The sequence below is a fragment of the Ursus maritimus genome, unplaced genomic scaffold (assembly GCF_017311325.1).
Source record: "Ursus maritimus isolate PB19 unplaced genomic scaffold, ASM1731132v1 scaffold_12, whole genome shotgun sequence".
Lineage (NCBI taxonomy): Eukaryota > Metazoa > Chordata > Mammalia > Carnivora > Ursidae > Ursus > Ursus maritimus.
This window is the reverse complement of record NW_024423564.1, coordinates 53,049,538-53,070,568: the sequence shown is the minus strand read 5'-3', so window position 1 is coordinate 53,070,568 and position 21,031 is coordinate 53,049,538. Positions and strand designations below refer to the sequence as shown.

The window sequence follows — 21,031 nt, the reverse complement described above, 5'->3', positions numbered from 1 at the left end:
GCCTCCCGAGTAGTCTTGTACAGCAAATTTGACAACCACTGGTGTAAGATTGCAACCCAAAGTGTGATACTCAATGTTTTTAGGTAGCACCAGGATACATATTTTAATCCATATGTATTTATTTATATTCATACTAGAAAAATATAACTGGCATATTAAACATGTGATTTCCTGTTGATAAATGTACAAGGCTATTTAAGTTAAAAAGTGTGGAAAGAAAAAGAATCATTAATCGTAACAGAGATGGCATGCATAAAAAAACAATGAAGGAGGCATATATATGTCCAAGGCTTGGGAAACACTGCTGTAGGAAACAGCAAAGGATGAGGCTAGAAAAGGAAGTTGGATAATATTGTGGAGAGTCTTGAATGCCAGGCTGAAGAGGTTTGTAATTTAGCAATGTGTTGATTTTATTAACTTAGTTTTTTAATTTCAAGCATACAGAAATATAAAGAATAACATAATAAATATAGAAATATAAAGAATAACATAATAAATACCATGTGCTACCACTGAGCATAAGGGAAAAAAAATACACATATAATTGAAGCATGTTAACCTTCCCCAACCTTATTCTCTTCCTTCCTTCCCAGTGTTAACTGTTACCCTAAGTTAGTATATGATACTCATACTTTATATATATCCATAAACAACATATATTACTTTGCATGTTATTAAATTTATCATAAATGATATGTTTATATGAAAATGTATATATCCTGAAATTTGCTTTTTCACTTAAGAGTGACTTAGAAATTAGATCTGTATGTATTGGTCTAGCTTATTCATAACTGCTGAATAGTAGTACATTTTGTAATGTACTACTTTTAATTTAAACTGTCTTTTGTTGATGGTCATCTAACTTGTTTCATTTTTCAATTACAAATAATGTTTTTAAGAATATTCTTGTTCATATCTCTTCATTTACATATTCTGCGTTAACTGGGATTATTACAGTAGATACCTTAGATACACTAGAGTGGAATTGCTGGGTCACAGGGTATGCATATTTTTAGATTTGCTAGATGTATGTCAAATGCTCTCCAAAGTTATCATACCAAGCAGTATATGAAAATTTCCAATGATTCACATCCTTATTAACACTCGATACTGTAAGACTTTTATACTTTTAACCAACTTCATGGATATAAATCTCATGGATATAAATATAACTACAAAGTATCTCTTCGTAGTTTTAATTTGTATTTCTCTGATTAATAGTGAAATTGAGCATCTTATCAAAGTTTATTGGTCCTTCGGTTCCCCTTTTGTGAATTTCTTATTTATTTCCTTTCTCTAATTCTCTATAAGGTTGTTTGAGTTGAAGGAAATCAAATCAAATTTATAATTTTGGATACTACCACTTGTTGGCTCTATTGCAAATATATTCTCGCAGGCTATTATTTTCACTTGTTAATGGTGTCTTTTAGTCAAATTAGTAAATCTTTTTCTTTATGGGTTTTGAATTTTTTATCAACAAAATCTGTAATAACAAAAGTCACAAACACATTTCCTACATTCTCCTACATTTCTACTAAAAGTTTTATGTTTCACATTTAGAACTTGTGTATGTATTAAGATCTGCATCTTTTTTGGGGAAGCATGGATAACTGGTTGTTCTTGCATTATTTATTAAAAAGCCTAACCTCTCTTCATTGATTTGTAATGCCTTCTTCAAAGACTTGGTTGAGGACAGAGCTGTGGGATGGGAGAGGAAGGAACTGTTTTAAGAGTTTGTAAAAGTAGACTCTATAAGACTAAGCAGTTTCTAGGACTTGAGGACAAGTGAAAGGGAGAGGCCCAAAACAAATCTGCTTTACATCTGAGTGTCTAGGAGAAAAAAAGTAATAGTTCATTAATATGGCAGTTCAGGTAATCAACAAGATTTGAGTGCTCTCACCCCTACCACTCTGCCAAAACTTCTCTCAGGGTCACTGATGCCCCCCACATTGCTAAGTCCATTGGTCATACCTTAGTCTTCATCCCACCTATCCTAAAATTATTTGCCATAGTTGAACACCCACTACACCTTCATACATCTTCATTTGGCTTCTACAACCACTCTCTTGGTTTTTCTCATTCTTCACTCGTTTTTCCTTCTCAGTTCTTCTTTGTCTGCTCTTCTCCCCAGTCTCTTAATGTTGGAGCACCCATGGCTTAGTCTTTAGTTCTCATGTCTTTTTTATCTTGGTGATCTCAATTAGTCCTATACTTTAAATATCAATTATAAGTCAACTAAAACCAAGATCACATCTTTAACTCAAACCTCTCTTTCCAATTATAGATGTCCAAATGCCATTCAGCATCCTTTGTATGTCTGATGCACATTTCCAAAATCAAATTCTGATATTCCTTTTCAAGCCTGTTTCTGCTCATTATCTTCCTCATCTAACGGCAAATTTATCCTTTTATCTGCTAAGGCCAAAAGCTTGGAGTTACCCTTACGTCCTTTCTCTCTTATATCCTATAACCAATTAGATGTTCAATATATATCTAGAATCAGACCATTTTTCATACCTCTGCAGATACTGTTGTGGTCAGCAATGGACTAATTTGTTTCTAAACCCCCTTCCCCCAAACTTGTTCTTGATTTAGCAGCCTCACTCAACTTTTTAAAACCTAAGTCAAAGCATACCACTCCTTTCTTCAGAAACCCACACTGACTTTTCAGCTCACTTATAAATAAAAAAGTTCTTACCATATCCTCCAAGGCTCCAGATGATGTGTGTCTCCATGCCCCATTCCCTTACGTCAACGCTTCATCTCTTTCTCTACCCTCTTTTATTCTGCTTTAGTCACGTTAGCCTCCTTGCAAATGTCTAACCTAATTGCGATGGACTGGAATGCTTTTCCCTCAGATATCTGCAGGACTGATTCCCTCGTTTTCTTTAAGTCTTGGCTCAGATGTCTCCTCAATGAGGCCTAATCTGACCACCTTATTTAAATGTGCAGTATTCCCCACCATTCCTTCTTGTAATTTCAGTTTTTTTTAGCACTTACTATTTTCTAATATACTATATAATTTACTTATCTATTATATTTATTATCTGTCTTTCCCAGTGGAATATAAATGTCACCAGAGCAGGAATGTTTTGCCTCTTTAGGTCATTTATGTATCCCAAAGCATCTGGAACGGTGCCTGGCCCATAGTAAGTACTTGCTATGTTTGTTGAATGATTGTCTGAAGCTGGGTGTGCACTGGTGAACAAGAAAGTTATGACTCCTGGCTTCATGAACATATAGTCTTAAGTGGACAAGATGAACATTAAGTCCACAATAAGTGGATAACAAAAATTTTAAATTCCATAAAAATATAGTGTTATGGACAAGAAAAATAGGAAACAAAATTTAATTTAGCGAGTACAAAACATTTTATAAGATATATTCATTGCATTTTTCTTAAAGTCAGATGAAAAAAGTCTTACTTGGTCCACAAAATCTGCCCTATTTAAACCTACCACACTAAAATTAGTAAAAATCAGCAAGAGAATAGTGAGGGTCCTCTTAATTACAATGAACTTAATCAATACATTTTCATGACTTGCTTTAAGAATGCTTCGAAACCTTGAATTGGGAGCAGATAAGATGAGCGATAGAGTCTGGCGTGATAGAGATAGCGGTATTTTTGGTACAGTTTGGTGTATCTTTTATTTCATTGAAATGGTCAATCATGGAATCCTTGTGGATAGGGAAGCAAATGGTCTGGGAGAATTGAGAGAGGTGGAAAATTTGGAAGTCGGGTGAATATGATGAAGTAGGTTGACTGGGAGTACATCTCAAACAGTACCTCTTCCATCTTCCACTTCTTTAGACTTCACCATCTCTATGAATAGTTCTGTTTAATCCTGTGATATTTCTATTAACAATCTTCCCTTCCTCTTAACTCTAAGTGCTTAATTGTGTTGTTAAAATTTTTCATGTCCTTTTTGTTCCTGCATAGTATGTAAGATATGTGATAAAAGTTTCCAGTTGTAATTGTGGGTTTGTTAATTTCTCCTTCAAGTTCTCTTGCTTTTCGTTTTGTATATTTTGAGGCTATGTTACTAGTTATATACAAATTTAGTGTTAGTAGGTCTTTCTATTGAATTGACTCTTTTATAATTACATGACCCTCTATCTCTAGTAATATCTTTTCCTTAAAGTCTGTTTTTGTGCTTTGTTGTCATATATCTTAATCCTGCATATATTTTAAATTCTACAGAGCACTTTGTTTTAAATAGTCGGTATTACCCTTTCTGATGCCCTTCATTCTTTCCTGTATTATTCTGTTTCCTTCTGGGATCATTTTGCTTCCCTCTGAAGAACTTTCTTGATGGTTTCCTCTAGTGCTATTTGCTGGTGATAAATTCTCTCAGTTTTTGTTTGTTTGAATACAACTTTATTTTGTCTTCATTAAAAAATTGAAATAATTGCAACCTTACAGAAAAGTTGTAAATATAGTGCAAATATATAGTGTAATATATATCGTGCAACTTTTTTCCTGAGCCATTTGAGAATAAGTTGCCAACATGATGCCCCATAATTGAAAAACTGAGTGTGCAATTCCTAAAGACATTCTCTTACCTAACCACAATACAACTATCAAAATCAGGAAAGTAGCATTGTACATTGTTACCATGTAATCCTCAGAAACTATTCATGTTTTGCTAATTGTCCCAATAATGCTCTGTGTAACAAAAGGCTCCAGTTCAGAATAATGTGTTGGATTTATATAAACTGAATCCCTTTTAATCTAGAATAGTTCCTCATCTTTTCTTGACTTTCACATGACCTTGATATTTTCAAAGATTATAGGACATTTTTGGTTTTTGCTTTTTTTTTTTTACAAGATACTTTTGATAATTTTATAGATTATCCCCTCAGTTTGGGTTTGTCTGATGTTTCCTCATGATTTTTCAGGTTATGCATCTTTGTCAGGTATATCATGGCAGTGATTCTGTATGTTCTTACTGCATCCTAGCGGTTGGCACATGATTTCAATTTGTCCCTTTAATGGTGATGTTAACTTTGATCAGTCGATTAAAGTGTTCTCTGCCCGGTTCCAATCTGGCTTCCACACACTCAGTAGACCAGAGTGACGTCCCTGACCCTGGCATGCCTGTTTTGCTTAGCCTCGTGTAGTGGCTTTAGAAATGAATTGTTTGAGAGGGGAAGGGAAGATGATGAGCTTGCCTTTATTATTGAAGGATATTTTTGCTGCATAGAATTCTGTTTTAACAGTTTTTGTTCTGTACCTTAAAGATTTTTATTCCATTGTCTTCTGGCTTCTGTCATTTCCTGATGTACATCCCCTTAGATTTTCACATCTCAAGACATACTTTTCTTAGTTGCTCTCACCTGCTTTCTAACAGTTGCTTTATCTATTTTTTCCATTTCTTAATGATTGTTCTTGGTGGCAAGATTAATCTCATCATGGCCCTCTAAATAATTATATTTATAAAATACTTGTTTTAATTCTTTAAGTTATAATTGAAAAACCCATTAAAAAATCCTAACATAAAATTAGTTTTATTTCATTGTAATTTTACCACATGAGTACTCTGTATAGAAAGGATCGTGGCATTACAGTTTTGTCTTAAATCTATCCAAAAAAATTTTACTTAAGTAAATTGTAGAAGTAAAATAAACCAAATGAAAAGAATTTGGTTACTCTGTAAATGGCAACTGCATTATTCTGATTGCTTAATCTAAAAACTGAGAATCATCCTGGATTCCTTGCTCTCACAACCCATCCCAATCCATCAGCAAAGTCTATCATCTCTCCTGTAGAATAGATTTAGAATTTGGTGACTTCTCACCATTACCATTATTACCCTGGTACACCATCATATCTTCCTTGGGATTACTGCAGTAGCTTCTTAACTAATCTCCCTTGCTCTTATCTATAGTCGGTATAGCAGCCTGAGTGATTTTTATTAAAATGTAACTAATATTACATACTAAAGTAACATGTTACTTCTTAATTCAAAACTCTACAGTAGCTTTCTAACTCAGAGTAAAAGCCCACTACTCTTCCAGTTACGTATAAGGCCTTCAGTAAGTGGAATCTCCCCCTTTTCTCCCTCCCCTCTGACCTTATCCCCTTCCTCTCTCAATTCCAGCCACACTTAGCCTCCTTGAAAATGTGAGGTGTCCTTCTCTTTCAAGGATTCTGCTTGTTTTCCTGTGCCTGCAGTTCTCTTCCTGCATATATTCTCATGATTCCCTCCTTCACTTTTTTCAGCTGTCACCTTCTTAGGCTTTTCCTGGCCACCCTTTATGTATTTGTTATTTCCTTCTTTCCTTGTTTTATTTTTCTCCTTAACATATTCATTTAAGTACACACACACACACACACACACACACACTCTCTCTCTCTCTCTCTACTGTATCATATATAAACACATTACACATATTTAATTTATTTACCACCTTTCTACTCTACTGGAATGTAATTTCAATAAGGGGTATTTGTTGGTTTTGTATATTATTGTTTTCCCAGTGCCTAGTACTGCCTGTCACATTGGAGGAATTCATAAATATTTGTTGAATGAAAGAATGAATTAAAGAGATTTTGTAATAAGTTTGTCTTATAAATTAGCAAAGAGCTCAGTAATTGAATTATAGCAAATCTAGTATGTTTTCACCTATTTCTTCTGTTGTATTCTCTTCTTTTTTAATGGATATATTATTTCTTCTTCACCTCAACAAAATTAATTATAGTAATTTTGAAATTTTCTTCTGCTTCTTTTGCTGTTTCTGTTTCCTTCTGGATCCTTTTTTGTTTTTGCTTTAATCTTTCAGTTCTCCCTTGGATGCTTTCCCTCAAATAACTGGTGATCTTCTGTGTCTGTTTATACTTAAGAGTGAAGCACTAAAGAGGTGAGTAGAAGTTCTGTGTGTTTGAGCATGGCTTTTTAGCTGGTGATTTTCATATTAAGATGGTCAGGTGATGAGCTTGCCTTTTCATTGGGTGACCTCCAGGTGTTAGTAAGTGGTAATCTTTTCTCTGGAGTTGTACCATTTTTTTCAGAGAGGAGTTCTGCCATCTCCCTGTGGAATGTATGTTGCTTGCTGTGCTCTGGGACCAAAAAGTGAAGGATGCTGAGGGCCCTGTGGTTTAATATTTTAGAGTCCTGCTTAATTCTTTAGCTTCTGTAGTCATCACTGTGCCTGGTATAATAAAGGCCATATCTTTATTCAGTTTTTTCAAAGAATAAATCTTTATTTTTCTGTCCGTAGGATGGCTAGTGTGGAGCAAAGAAGGGTGTTGGTTGCGAGGAGGGACCTGGGAATTGTGTCTGTATGTAGGCTTTCAGTGAGTTTCTTGTTTTGAGTTTTGTGTCTCACCTCTATTTTTGTGCTTCTATATACTCTTCCCCTCCAAGTTCTACAGGGTGAACTTGCTCACTTTTCATAAGTATCCTGTCAACACATCTCTTTCCCAATCCCTGAACTTAGATTGTATCTCCTCTGCTCTGCTGTCTTGTAAAAGGCCTGATGTAGATTATTTTTTATCTTATCTCACATCCCCTATTCTTCCTTTTTTTCACTTGTTCTCAGCCTAAAGATAATTATAAAATAAAATACTGTTTTTCTAATGATAAACTTAACTACCTAATAGTACTGATGTTTGAGGCCAGAAGATCTCAAATAAAAATGTGAGTATTAGGAAATTGTTTGATTATGGAATGGATGTCCACATAGGAAAAATATTTACAGGTTGCCAGTTGTCCTCTAGCTATAGAACAAAATTTATATTACAGCCATTGAATCCTAGATATCTAAGAGATCTTAGAGGTTATTCAATCCAAAGCTAACATTTGTGGAGTCCTTACCATATGTTTGATATTGTGCTACATACTTGATATACATTATCTCATTTAATCTACACAAACCCTCTGAGGTAGTACTGATATCCCACATGAGGAATCTTGTACTTACAGAGGTTCAGTAACCTTCATAAAGATCACAACTAATTAATGGTAGTGCTGAGATTCAAACCTCAGACAGTTTAACTTTGAGAATATGTGCTCATAAGCACTATTCTCTACAGTCTCCTATTTATCCATCAATCCACATGGTCCAGACAGTTGACTATCTAGTCTTCATTTCAGGTAATAGTGAGCTAATTATTTTCCTTGGAAGTCTTTTCAATTTTTGGATAGACCCTCATTATTAAAAAAGGGTTTCTTATATTGAGTTGGAATCATTCTCTGTGTAACTTTTACTCTTTCATCTCACAAAGCAAGAGAATAAGTTTGCTTCCTCTTTGAGAACAAACATTCCCATTTTCTCCAATGGTACACAATTTCTCATACCCAATACTATTTTGGTAAATGTCTTTTTGTAAACACCTTAGTGTGTCAGGTTTATGTTCATGATTATATTTCCCTTCCTAGTTCTGTGTTCTCCAACTGAAATCTGAGGGATATTTTTCTTTCATAGGTCTTCTCTACTTCTGGGATTTCATGATAAGAACTCTGATTTCTGGGGCGCCTGGGTGGCACAGCGGTTAAGCGTCTGCCTTCGGCTCAGGGCGTGATCCCGGCGTTATGGGATCGAGCCCCACATCAGGCTCTTCTGCTATGAGCCTGCTTCTTCCTCTCCCACTCCCCCTGCTTGTGTTCCCTCTCTCGCTGGCTGTCTCTATCTCTGTCGAATAAATAAATAAAATCTTTAAAAAAAAAAAAAAAGAACTCTGATTTCTTTTAAAATCATCAGGGACTTATTGTTTAGTTAGGAAGACATGAAATGGATTTTAAAGATAAATGACTGTAAAAATATATTTAGTAAATACTAACATTGTGATAATAATGGCAGCAATAATAGCCAACATATTGGAGGCCAGGTAATCTTCTGAGTACTTTACATATATTAACTGATTTACTCTTCACAGCAACTTCATGGCGTTGATGCTATCAATACTGACATTTTACAGCCTAAGGAAAATGAGACAGTCTAGTTAAGGAATTTGCCCAGGGTCATTTAGTTTGTAGGTATTAGCCAGGTTTTGAGCAGAGACTAAGTTCCATGGGTTTTCAGCACAGACTAAGTTCCATAGTCCATGTTTGTAATCCTTGTACTACACCTGACAAATCTGTAGGACTTTGGAGAAAGTTATAAGCACTTCAGAATAAGGTACTTGGCAGTGGAACTTGGGCTGGAGCTTTGAGGACTGATTGAGTTTGTATGATCAGAAAGGAAGTATGAAGGGTGGCTAGGTGATGGGAACATCATGAGCAGAAACATTACAGTAGAATGTTATGGAATGGTTATGGTAAACTGTTATGAGGTAGAAATGTTTAATGTGGCTAACAAGGGCCTGGATGATATGGTCTTGTGTACCAACCATTCTTCCTTTTTCCCTCTACCCTTGAGCCACACTAGCCTTCTTTCTGTTCTTTGAACATGCTAAGTGTACTGGCAGCCTAGGCCTTCGTACTAGCTGATTTTCCTACCTGGCGTGCTCTTCTCCTAGAACCCTAATGTGTGATTGCTTATTGTCATTTGGGTCTCAGCTTGGCCTTTTCTGACCACAGAACCTACAGAAGCCTTCCCGTCCTTCCTTATCACATTACCCTTTTTAATTTTTATCATGGTTCTCCTCTCTGAATGGTGTGTTAAGCACCATTAGTTACCTGTTCGATAGCCACCTCTTTTTGTTGTTGTTTTGCTAAGAGATTCCTGCTTTTATTTGGGGGAGCAGTACCCAGATATTCATTTTTCTTGGTCTCCCTTGTATTTAAGCACATTTTGGCCAGTGAAATATAAGTGGATGTGTGCTGAAAGTATCTGGGAAAAATTTTGCTCTTCTGATAAAATGGTAGATTTAGATGTGGTTCTGTCACTCCCCTTATATTTACCTGCCCCTGCCTTGAATGTGCACTCAACACCTGGGGTTTCAGTAGTACTTTGTGATCATGAGGGGAAAGGCCAAGAGAATTGTAGGAACTGTTTGACATCAATTAACCAAAGCTAGCTATGTCAGACTTTTTGTTATGTGATAACAATTCCTGGTACCTAAAGCCATCGTTATATTTTATCTTACTTGTTGTCAGTTGGCACAAAAACCATTCCTAATTAATAAAGATGACGTTATCAATGATAGAACCCTGGAGAAGCCTGGAAGGGAGCTAATTTTGGGAGGCAGAGATGATCAGTTTCAGCTGATAACTGCAGCATGCCTCTACTTACTGTAGGAGGCGGTATAGTATAGTGGTTATAACAGAACCAGACTGCTTAAGTTTAAATCCTGGCTCTGTGAGTTACTAGCTATGTGAACTTGCACAAGTCACCTAACCCCTCAATATTTTTCAGTTCCCTCAACTGTAAATTATGGATAAGAACAAAGCCTAACAGAGAAATGGCTGAAACTGAGAGTAGATATTTTTGAGAATATAGAATATATAAAGAAGATAAATCAATAATTGATTAATATCTGCATTTTGGGATGTAGGAATAAGTAGAGTCAATGAAGGAGATAGAGAAGAAATAGTTCAGGAAATAGGAGGAGAAACAGGAAAGCAAAATATTACAGAAATCAAGGAAGTGAATATTTTAAGAAAGTAATGCTTAACAGTGTTGATTGCTGTAAAAATATCAAGAGAACAGGAACTAATAAAAGCCTTTTTTATTTGAAGACCAGAAAAGAGTATTTTCAGTATAGTGAGGGGTAAAAGTTGGGTTGCAGTAATTTGAGTTTGAGCAGAGAGAAGACAGAGAGGAGTATCACATGCACATTTAACTTACTTCAGTTCAACTACATGAACTCTTGCAGTAAAACAGGAATGTATTTTTCCATGTGTACTCTTTATTACATACTCTAAGCTAATATAGACTGTAGTGTATTGTACATTTATACATGTTATGGAACAGGGTTGTACATACAAGACTATGCATAACACCCTTTAAGCAATTTAAAGGCCTTTTGAAGATGATTTTGACTATGATTTTGACTGTATTTGATTTTCACATTATGGGCTGACTTTAGAACCTAACCACGACATAAAATGTAGCTCCACTGTGAATATAGTGGTGAATATAGACCACATAGGTCTAGACTGCTCTGTACTGGGTATAATTTTACATGTGTGGTGGCAGAGGCTAGAGGTAAAGGTTTTGGCCTGGGGAGAAGAGGTCGTCTCCTGGTTCTATTTCTGTTCTTCCTTACACCTACGAGCATTATGAAGGAAGAAATTGCTTAACTTCTGTCCTCCAGCTTTTTCCTTTGTAGATTTTGAAACCTGTCAACGTAGCACATAGGAAAAATGTGATAAATTATTTGACCTCCTGAAAAATGATTTGCCTTTTAGATAATAAAGCCGCTTTAGTGTATCTTTGACTGTGTTATTAAAATACAACAGAGGACTTGCCTATGCTAAAATTATTGTTGAGCAAACCACTGAATTACCTTTTGAAAATCGACTATGAAATAGTAAATTCAGTTATCTTAAATTTTTTGAAAAATGTTTTTCTCCTATCTAAGATATACATGTTAGAAAGTTTGGAAATTAGAATTATAACAAAAAAAATCACCACTATGTCTTTCCTCATAGATAACTTAATATTTTGTTGTATATCCTGGTCTTTTGAAAATACATACTTAAAATGATTTTAATATAATTGAGATTAAATTTTATATATAGCTTTATATCTTTTTTCTTTTAACATTATATAATAATTTTTCCAACTTATTAAATAACTTTTGTTATCTTTTATTTTGTATAGTATATCAATTGATAATACCCCATCTCATATAGTTAGATTTTTTTTTTTTCATGTAGATTTTGTTATCCATCATGGAGGGACTTTAAGCTTAGTTTGTAACCTTTTCAGATTGTCTTCTTTCACTTAGTGATACGCACTTAAGGTTCTTCCACGTTTTTTATGGCTTGACAGCTCATTTCTTTTTAATGCTGAGTAATATTCCATTGTCTGGATGTACCAATTTATTTATCCATTCACCTACTGAAGGACATCTTTGTTGCTTCCAAGTTTTGGCAATCTTGAATAAAACAAGTTTTTGTGTGGACATAAGTTTCAGTTCATTTGAGTAAACCTTTAATATATTTTTCATTTGATAATCTTTAACATATTTTAAATAAATCAAGAAAAGTTAGAAAAATTGTAATTCTCAGAGACTAAATCAATACATATGCATAAGGGAGCCTTACACTACAAGTGAGTTTGCAAAAAGTAGGTACATTTTATAATTAAAGGACAGAGGGCCCCTTTCTGACATTTTGCCCTGGGTCATAGATTTGAATCATAGTTGATGAGCCACTAATAAACCTAAATGACTTCTTCATTGATCTTGAAAGAAAGGATGAAGAGATGATAATATTAGCTTTGTTGTGCTGATCTGAAAATGATACAATGCCCATTAGATACTGGACTTTTACAAGTGACATTAAATGAAAATAAAATGACAATTTTTTACTCTATTCCAGCCATTGGCTGGAGGTGAAAGAAGCTTGCTCACATTATTTTTATTTTCTGCACTTTTCCTTCTCTCTTCCCCCACTTTTTTTATAGAGTGTAAATAAAATAAATTTGAGCAATGTATACTTTAGGAGAGCAATATGAATTATGGGTTACAATTTTCATTACATCTAATTTTTCTAAGTACTTGATTGTTTTTAAATGGTTCATTCCCATTCAATTTAAAAAATGTATTTCATATTAACTGTCTCATTGAGGTATTTTAACATTGTATCTGTATGGTAGGGCTACATATTTATTTTAGCCACACTTCAAGAGAATCTATAAGTACAATATATATAAGAACTTTATGATTCTTCAGTTGAATATTGACATTTGGGAGAATTTAGTTTTTACCTCTGAAATTATCCTTTAGAAACAAATTATAATTAATTGATCATGATTAATGATGTGTAAATACTGTTGGTATTTTTTCAGCATTCTCTGTAATTCACATAAACTTTTCAGAATCCTTATAGGTCTAGGTTATCTATAAAAAGTTTGTTTCTATCAAAATGTCATTCAAAAATTTTATTGATTTTTAATGAAAATTTATTTTTTAATAGAATTTATTTAACAGAAAGATTAAAAGAATGGGTTGTTGGATTGTTAACAAATCCCAAATTGACAGAGGTTATAAAAGTTGTTGGTCTCCCCATAAAATTCCAGGTATACTCCTTTTTTGCTTCTGAATTATGTAGCTTTAAAAGGTAATGTATAAGGTATGGATTATTACTATGTATGAGAACACTATTTTTCATGTTTACCAAATTATTACAGAAATATTTTTTCAAATATGTGACTCTGAAAAGACTAAATTTTTAAAAATAACTATTATTGCTTTCGGTCAATTTAACAATTGCTGAGGTAAGGAGATTGGATATCTTTTGCCACATTTTGTAGATGATAGTCACGTAGAGTAATTTTGTCCAAGGTCTCAAGGTAAGTTGTAGAATTGAGATTAGAATGGACCTTCTGACTCAGTTTAATGGTTTTTCTTCTGTGTAATGGTACCAGTCTTTCATAATATTTTACTAGAGTTTGTTTTATTGTCTGTTACTACCCAAAGAAGATAAATCTTGATTCTTTAGTAAATCTTTAAATCAGAAGGTGATTAGAAGACTTACTTTGGTGGGGGGGTAGGATGGAATGATAATGTACTTAACTTTTGATGGTCTACTCTTAATGGAGAAGCAAGTATTTAGCTATAAGTAAACTCTACAATGCTAATGAACTTTTTGTCTTTTAGCCAGAACAGTGAAACAGTGGTACTGGATAAATGTAAATGAGAGAAACTAACAAGAGATATTAAAGGCTAAAACATTAGATTTCGTCATGTGGTCCCATTGTGCACTCTTGTATCCAATAAGGGATTTTTCTGTACTTTCTGTTACAGATGCTGAAAATTTCTTCTAAGGAGAAATATCCCTTATTTACTTTTGTAAATGGTCATTCCAGAGACTATGATTTTACATCTACTACAACCAATGAAGAAGACTTTTTCTCAGAGGATGAAAAGAAAAGATTAAAAAGATTTAGCACAGAAGAATTTGTCTTGCTCTAAAGATTAATGCATTTGTGCTTGTTGAGAAGAACTCCTCTGCAAGGGGAACAATGAAGAGAAACAAGTTTACCTAAACTGACTTATTTTCACAAATATCTTAATTTTATATGTTCTTTAAAAAAAAAGAACATTTGGAAATACACAAGTTTTAAAGATATTTTTCTGAAAGAGAAATGATTTAATGAATCTTTATTTCTAATAAATATCAAGTGATTCTGGCTGCATTCCTATTTCCCTAAGATCTGCTAACAATAACTCTAACTTAACTGTAAGCCTTCCAGTCTTCAAATTCTTCCACCTGAGGCCACTAGTGTCCTGAAGGTTTTGTGATATAGGCCCCAAAATTGGGATCACCAAATAGGTTCAAAAGCTTCCATTTATACTAACAACCAGAAGACCAGAGAATGAATCTTCAGTGCTGCATAGCCTCCTGATATTAATGCAACCAAAGGATACTTACGGATGTATCTGGATATATTTAATAGCAATTGTTAGCTGTGATATGCATACAATTATATAAGTAGAATTGTGAGTTAATGTAATACTTAGCAATATGATTTTATAATGGCTCCTCATTTTGCTTGCTATCAAGCCTTCTTTGAGGAGTGAATAGAAAGTATTGGCTTTCCCCAGAAATTTAAAGGTTATGTTATTAATAATAACTTCATCCAATCAAATCAGATAAAGGCAATTTTAAGATAGTAGTAGTGTTTGTCTCCTGTCTCAAAAATAGAATTTTATGGGAATTCTGCTTACTATGGAGTTTTTAAATCTAAAGATAAGTACTAAGAAAAATATCAGATGCTCCTCTACGTGATTTTTGCTATTTGTATGAATCAGTGTAGTGGTGTTTAGAAGGTGAGGCTATCTTTAAGGTAAATCTGCCTTAAGTGTATTGTGTGTTACTGAAAGGCAAATTTGTGAGTTATTATTCAGCCAGGATTATGTACTTTAATAAAGATATGAGAATGTAATGTACCTTTGTTTGGTTTTAATAGGATTATTTTCGTTCTTTAATTTGAAAAAATCATTGTCTCATATGAAGTCTATTTATTTGTAATGAAGGCAAGTAATATTGTTTCTCTGAAAGAAAAATATTAACTTATTTTATGGAGCTTTCATGTTTCAATGTGGAAAGGTGACTTATAAAGACATAAAATTGTGTATCATTTAAAGTCATTGATCTCTTCCATCAGAAAGCCTATTTGTTAGGCTTAGAGTTGCATGCAAAACTGAAACAGAGGGGGCAGATTGCTTTAGTGTGCCTGATGAGAGAAATCAGGTTTGGCATTTCCCTGTGAGGACAGTTTATTGAATTGATATAAATGGGCTGAAATCTAAAATTTTCCTTTACTCCAGATAAAATCTGGACAAATTAAGTCCAGTACTAATTTTCCTAGAATGTCAAAGCAGTACCGGAATAAGAAGCCAGTAGTATGCCCGATTTTATGCACTGCAGTTGTCTCGCTAAATTATTGTGGTTTGTTCTTTATATATACCTGCAGTATTCACAGGATTTTACAGCAAACACATCAAATGAGAGTACCCATACCTTCAAATGAATCAGAATTGATTTTAAGTATTCTCTTACAAGAACCATATAAAAGTTTAGACTTAGACTATTGCATTCTGTTATTTTTTCACCATCTTCGGGGATCATGTTAAGTAGGTTAAAATTAGACCTGGCCAAAGTTGAGGTGAGAGGAGGCAGAAACTTCCTTTACATTGAATTATACTGAAAATACCCAGAATACTGTACAGACAAAACAAACCAATCTTGCAATACAGTCATCCCCGTGACTGAGAATAAATGTGTAGATCGGAAACGATCAGCATAATATGCACATAAAAACTATTCAATAATGTGTATGAATGAATGCATTCATGAAAATCGAGATAGGCTGATTGATTTATCTTGCCTGTTAATTCAACTTCAGCTGAGGACCAGCCAAAAGTTGTGCTAATCTTTTATTGGAAAGGCAGCAACAAAACTACATCATTAGATTTAGAATAGAGGTACTGTATATTCTGGTTTCAGACTTTGTTTTGAACACAGATTTCATTTCAAGTTCTGACAGCCAGTAAACTCGGTCAATAAAGCTTATGGATGATCTCTTTCAGCGTGGAATAAAGGAAAGTAAAGAAAAAAAACAAACAAACCAAGATACTAAGATGGGTGTTCTCTTAGAATTATTATAGGAGGATCTTGCATTTGGACGTCAATATTAAGATACTAGTTTTACCATTAACATTTCAGAAATGAATTTTTAAAATTCTTAATGTGACTTTTTGATGGTGAAGGTTTCTTTTCTCTCTTCTTTGACACTTTGAATCCCCTTTTGTCAATATATTAACCACCAGCAGGCAGTGTTGAGAGTCATTTGCTGAATGAGTGAATGAAAAGATCCTTTACAGTATAAGTATATCCAAAAGGATGTCCCCGAGGTATCCATTTTTCTGTTTTTATATTAAACTAACCCCATTAAATCTCTATTATTGAGAAGACAACTTTATAGGATTAAAAATTTAGGTCACTTTTGTGTTCTGTTAACCTTAGCATTGTCCAAGGGCAAGCATATCTAAAAATATGTACGTTAATTCCATCTTGTTTTTAGAAGAATTAAAGAAATAAAACAGCAAAAATGACATCTATATAATATATCCAGTATTAAGTCAGAAATCTTAATATTTTAGAGATCTCTAATTTCTTTCTATCATTGCATGCTGGAAATCATATTATCAATCAAATCATATTAACCTAGCTCCCCGCCCCTGCTTTTCTCTGCTAATTATTTTGGAATTAGTAAAGTTTTGTTTTCATGCTTAATCACCTTCAATAGCTTGCATTGTATACCTAAGTCTTTTTAACTATATATTCATATATAACCAAAAAAAGCACACTTTAAGAATTTTCCAGAAAAAGGAAATAAGAGAAAGAACAGATAATGAGAAAACACTTTGAACATATTAAATAACTATATGAATTTCCACTGAAATAGACATAAGATGAGGAGGAAACTAGAATTTTTAGTGAAGTGGAAGCAAGATATCCAGAATATATTGATAGTGGCAATTTCTTGGAAAGGATTAAGGGATTACTATTTTCTATAAAAAGAGTAAGTTCCAAAAAATTTTAGGAGAATAAATACTGTGTATTATTTATTATAGCCTCAATACTGCCAATCACCACAATTTAGTAGTACTATATTCAGTTGAGCATTTAGACTATTTTGAGATACCGAATTGAAAAGGTGAAACATCAGACCAGAAAAAATTGGAAACATTTCATCCTATTCCAAAATATAAATTTTGTGTCATTTTATAGTTTGAATCTTAGTTTAGAAATCTTATTTTTGTGTGGTTTTCATGGTTATATAAAGACTTTCTCCTTGCCTATAAACTTTGAAAAATATTATATTTAGAGTCAGTATTACAGACACATTTTTGAATTAGCATTTTCTTCTTTCTTTTTTATAGTCCTCCTCAACATTATTGGTGGCAAGCAATGGCCCAAAACATTCACAGCTACAGTTATAAAATTTCACTTATTCTCTCACAATAAGAAAAATATATTAGAAGTGAAGAATACATGTATGTTATTAGGTAGGAAAATTACTGTGGTACTCTAACCAATTCCTCCAGAAATTTAGAAACTCAATCTTCCTTTATTTATTTATATATTGAAGTATAGTTGATGTTCAATATTATATTAGTTTCAGGTACAAAACATAGTGATTCAACATTTATATACGTTATGAAATAATCACCATCATAAAAGTGTAGTTACCATCTGTCATCAGAGTTATTACAATATTGCTGACTCCATGCCCTATGTTTTACTTAACATTCCCATGACTTGTTTTATAACTGGAAGTTTGTACCTCTTAATGCTCTTCACCTATTTTGCCACTTGCCCCATCCCCCCTTTGCTCCAGCAACCACCTATTTATTCTCTGTATTTATGAATGTTTCTGTTTTGTTCATTTATTTTATTTTTTAGATTCCACATGTAAGTGAAATCACATGTTGTCTTTCTGTGTTATATATACACACACATATATATATGTATCACATCTTTATCCATTCATCTATTGATGGACACCTCCATATTTTGCTATTGTAAATAATGTTGCAGTGAACATAGGGGTGCATACATCTTTTTGGATTAGTGTTTTTGTTTTCTTTGGATAAATACCCAGAAGTGGAATTGCTAAGTGGTATGGTATTCCTATTTTTAATTTTTTGAGGAATTTTCATAGTGGGCACACCAATTTACAGTGTGGGAGACAGTTCCCTTTTTTCCCATGTCTTCTCTAACACTTATTTCTTGTCTTTCTGTTACTAGCCATTCCAGCAGGTGTGAGGTAATAATCTCATTGTGTCTTTTATTTGCATTTCCCTGATGATTAGTGATGTTGTGCGCCTTTTATATGCCTGTTGGCCACCTGTATGTCTTGGGAAAATATTCAGGTCCTTTGCCCATTTTTAATTGGATTGTTTGTATTTTTGGTGTTGAGTTATACGAATTCTTTATGTAATATTTTGGATATTAACCCCTTGTCAGATATATTATTTGCAAATATTTTCTTCTATTCAGTCGGTTCCCTATTTATTTTGTTGATAGTTTCCTTCACTGTGCAAAAGCTTTTTAATTTGATGTAGTCCCAATTATTTATTTCTGCATTTGTTCTCGTTGCCTGAGGAGACAGAGGCAAAATAAATATTTCAAAGACCAATGTTCAAGAGTACTTCCTATGTTTTCTTTTAGGAGTTTTATTACTTCAGTTCTTACATTTAGGTCTTTAATCTATTTTGAGTTTATTTTTGTGTGTGGTATTAGAAACTGGTCCAGTTTCATTCTTTTGCATGTAGCTGTTCAGTTTTCCCAGCACCATTTATTGAAGAGACTGTCTTTTCCCCATTGTATATACTTGCCTCCTTTATCATAGGTTAATTGACCATAGAAGTGTGGGTTTATTTCTGGGCTCTCTATTCTGTTCCATTGTTCTGTGTGTCTGGTTTTGTTCCAGTACCATACAATTTTGATTACTATAGCTTTGTAGTGTAGTTCGAATTCTGAGAGTGTGATACATCCTGCTTTGTTTTTTCTCAATTGCTTTGGCTACGGGGTATTCTGTGGTTCCATACGGATTTTAGGATTATTTGTTCTAGTTCTGTGAAAAATGCTACTCATAGGGGTTGCATTGAATCTGTAGATTGCTTTGGGTAGTATGGACAATGTTAATTCTCCCAGTTCATGAGTATGGTATGTACTTCCATTTATTTGTGTGATCTTCTGTTTCTTTCATCAATGTCTTATAGTTCTCAGAGTACAGGTCTTTCACCTCTGTGGTTAGATTTATTCCTAGGTATTTTATTCTTTTTGATGCAATTGTAAATAGGATTGTTTTCTTAATTTCTCTTTATGATAGTTTGCTGTTAGCATATAGAAACACAACAAATTTCTGCATATTAGTTTTGTATCGTGCAACTTTGTTGAATTCATTTATTAGTTCCAGTAGTATTTTTGGTGAAGTCTTTAGGGTTTTCTATATACAGTATCATCTCATCTGCAAACAGTTTTTACTCTTTCCTTACCAGTTTTACTGGTTTTACCCTTTCAGTTTTACTCTTTCCTTACCTCTTGGATGCCTTTTATTTCTTTTTCCTGTTTGACTGCTGTGTCTGAGACTCCCAGTAGTATGCTGAATGAAAGTGGCAAAAGTGGGCAGTGTTGTCTAGTTCTTGGTCTTAGAGGAAAAGCTTTCAGCTTTTCACCATTGAGTATGATGTTAGCTATGGATTTGTCACATATAGCTTTTATTTGTGTTGAAGTATGTTCCCTCTGTACCCACTTTGTTGAGAGTTTTTATCATAAATAGATGTTGGATTTTGTCAAATACTTTTTCTTCAACTATTGAGATGATCATATGATTTTTAGCCTTCATTTTGTTAATGTGGTGCATCACACTGATTGATTTGCAGATATTAAACCATCCTTGCATTCCTGGAATAATTTCACTTAATCATGGTATATGATCCTTTTAAAGTATTGTCAAGGGACACCTGGGTGGCTCAGTCAGTTAAGCATCTGCCTTTGGCTCAGGTCATGATCCCAGGGTCCTGGGATCAAGTCCTACATCGGGCTCCTTGCTCAGTGGGGAGCCTGCTTCTCCCTCTGCCTGCCGCTCCCCCTGCTTGTGCTCTCTCTCTCTCTCCCTTCCCCTCTCTATTTCTCTCTCTCTGAAAAATAATAAATATCTTTAAAAAACTATTGTCGATATTGGTTTGCTTATATTTTTTGAGGATTTTTGCATCTATATTCATGAGGGATGTTGGCCTGTAATGTGTGTGTATATGTGTGTCTTTGGCTTTAATATCAGGGTAATGCTGGTCTTGTAGAGTGAATTTGTAAGTGTTCCTTGCTCTTTGATTTTTTTTGAATAGTTTGAGAAGGATAGGTATTAACTCTTCTTTAAATGTTTGGGAGAGGGGCACCTGGTGGCTCAGTCGGTTAAGCGTTTGACTTGATTTCAGCTCAGGACATGATCTTGGGGTTATGGGATTGAGCCTTGTGTCGGGCTCCACACTCAGTGTGGAGTATACATGAGATTCTCTTCTTTTCCCTCTGCCCCTCCTCCCCCAGTCTCTCTAAAATAAATAAATAAAAAAAATATTTTTTAAAATATTTGATAGAATTCACCTGTGAAGCCATCTCGTTCTGGACTTGAGTTTGCTGGGAGTTTGCTGATTACTAATTCAATTTCATTACCAGTAATTTGTCTGTTCAGATTTTCTGTTTCTTCCTAATTTAATGTTGGAAGATTGTATATTCCTAGGAATTTATCCATTTTTTGTAGGTTGTCCAGTTTATTGCCATATAGTTGTTCGTAATAGTTCCTTATAATCCTTTGTATTTCTGTGGTATCATTTGTAACTTCTCTTTCATTTCTGATTTTAAGCCCTCTCCCTTTTTTTCTCTTGATGAATCTGCCTAAGGTTTAT

General features: G+C 33.9%; 1 protein-coding gene across 4 annotated transcripts in view; it reads left to right on the top strand.

Moving 5' to 3' along the window:
* The window catches only part of ATG4C (autophagy related 4C cysteine peptidase), an 85,957-nt gene extending 70,953 nt beyond the window's left edge, over nucleotides 1-15,004 (top strand). For 3 of the 4 annotated variants that reach the window (XM_008690793.2, XM_008690791.2, XM_008690792.2), the window contains one exon: nucleotides 13,859-15,004. In XM_008690793.2, coding sequence (XP_008689015.1) covers nucleotides 13,859-14,026 — 168 coding nt within the window. In that variant the 3' untranslated portion in view covers nucleotides 14,027-15,004. Of the gene's footprint in view, nucleotides 1-8,427; nucleotides 8,559-13,858 lie in introns of those variants that run through there. The other variant, XM_008690794.2, reaches the window with a different exon arrangement.
* The last annotated feature ends 6,027 nt before the right edge of the window (nucleotides 15,005-21,031 follow it).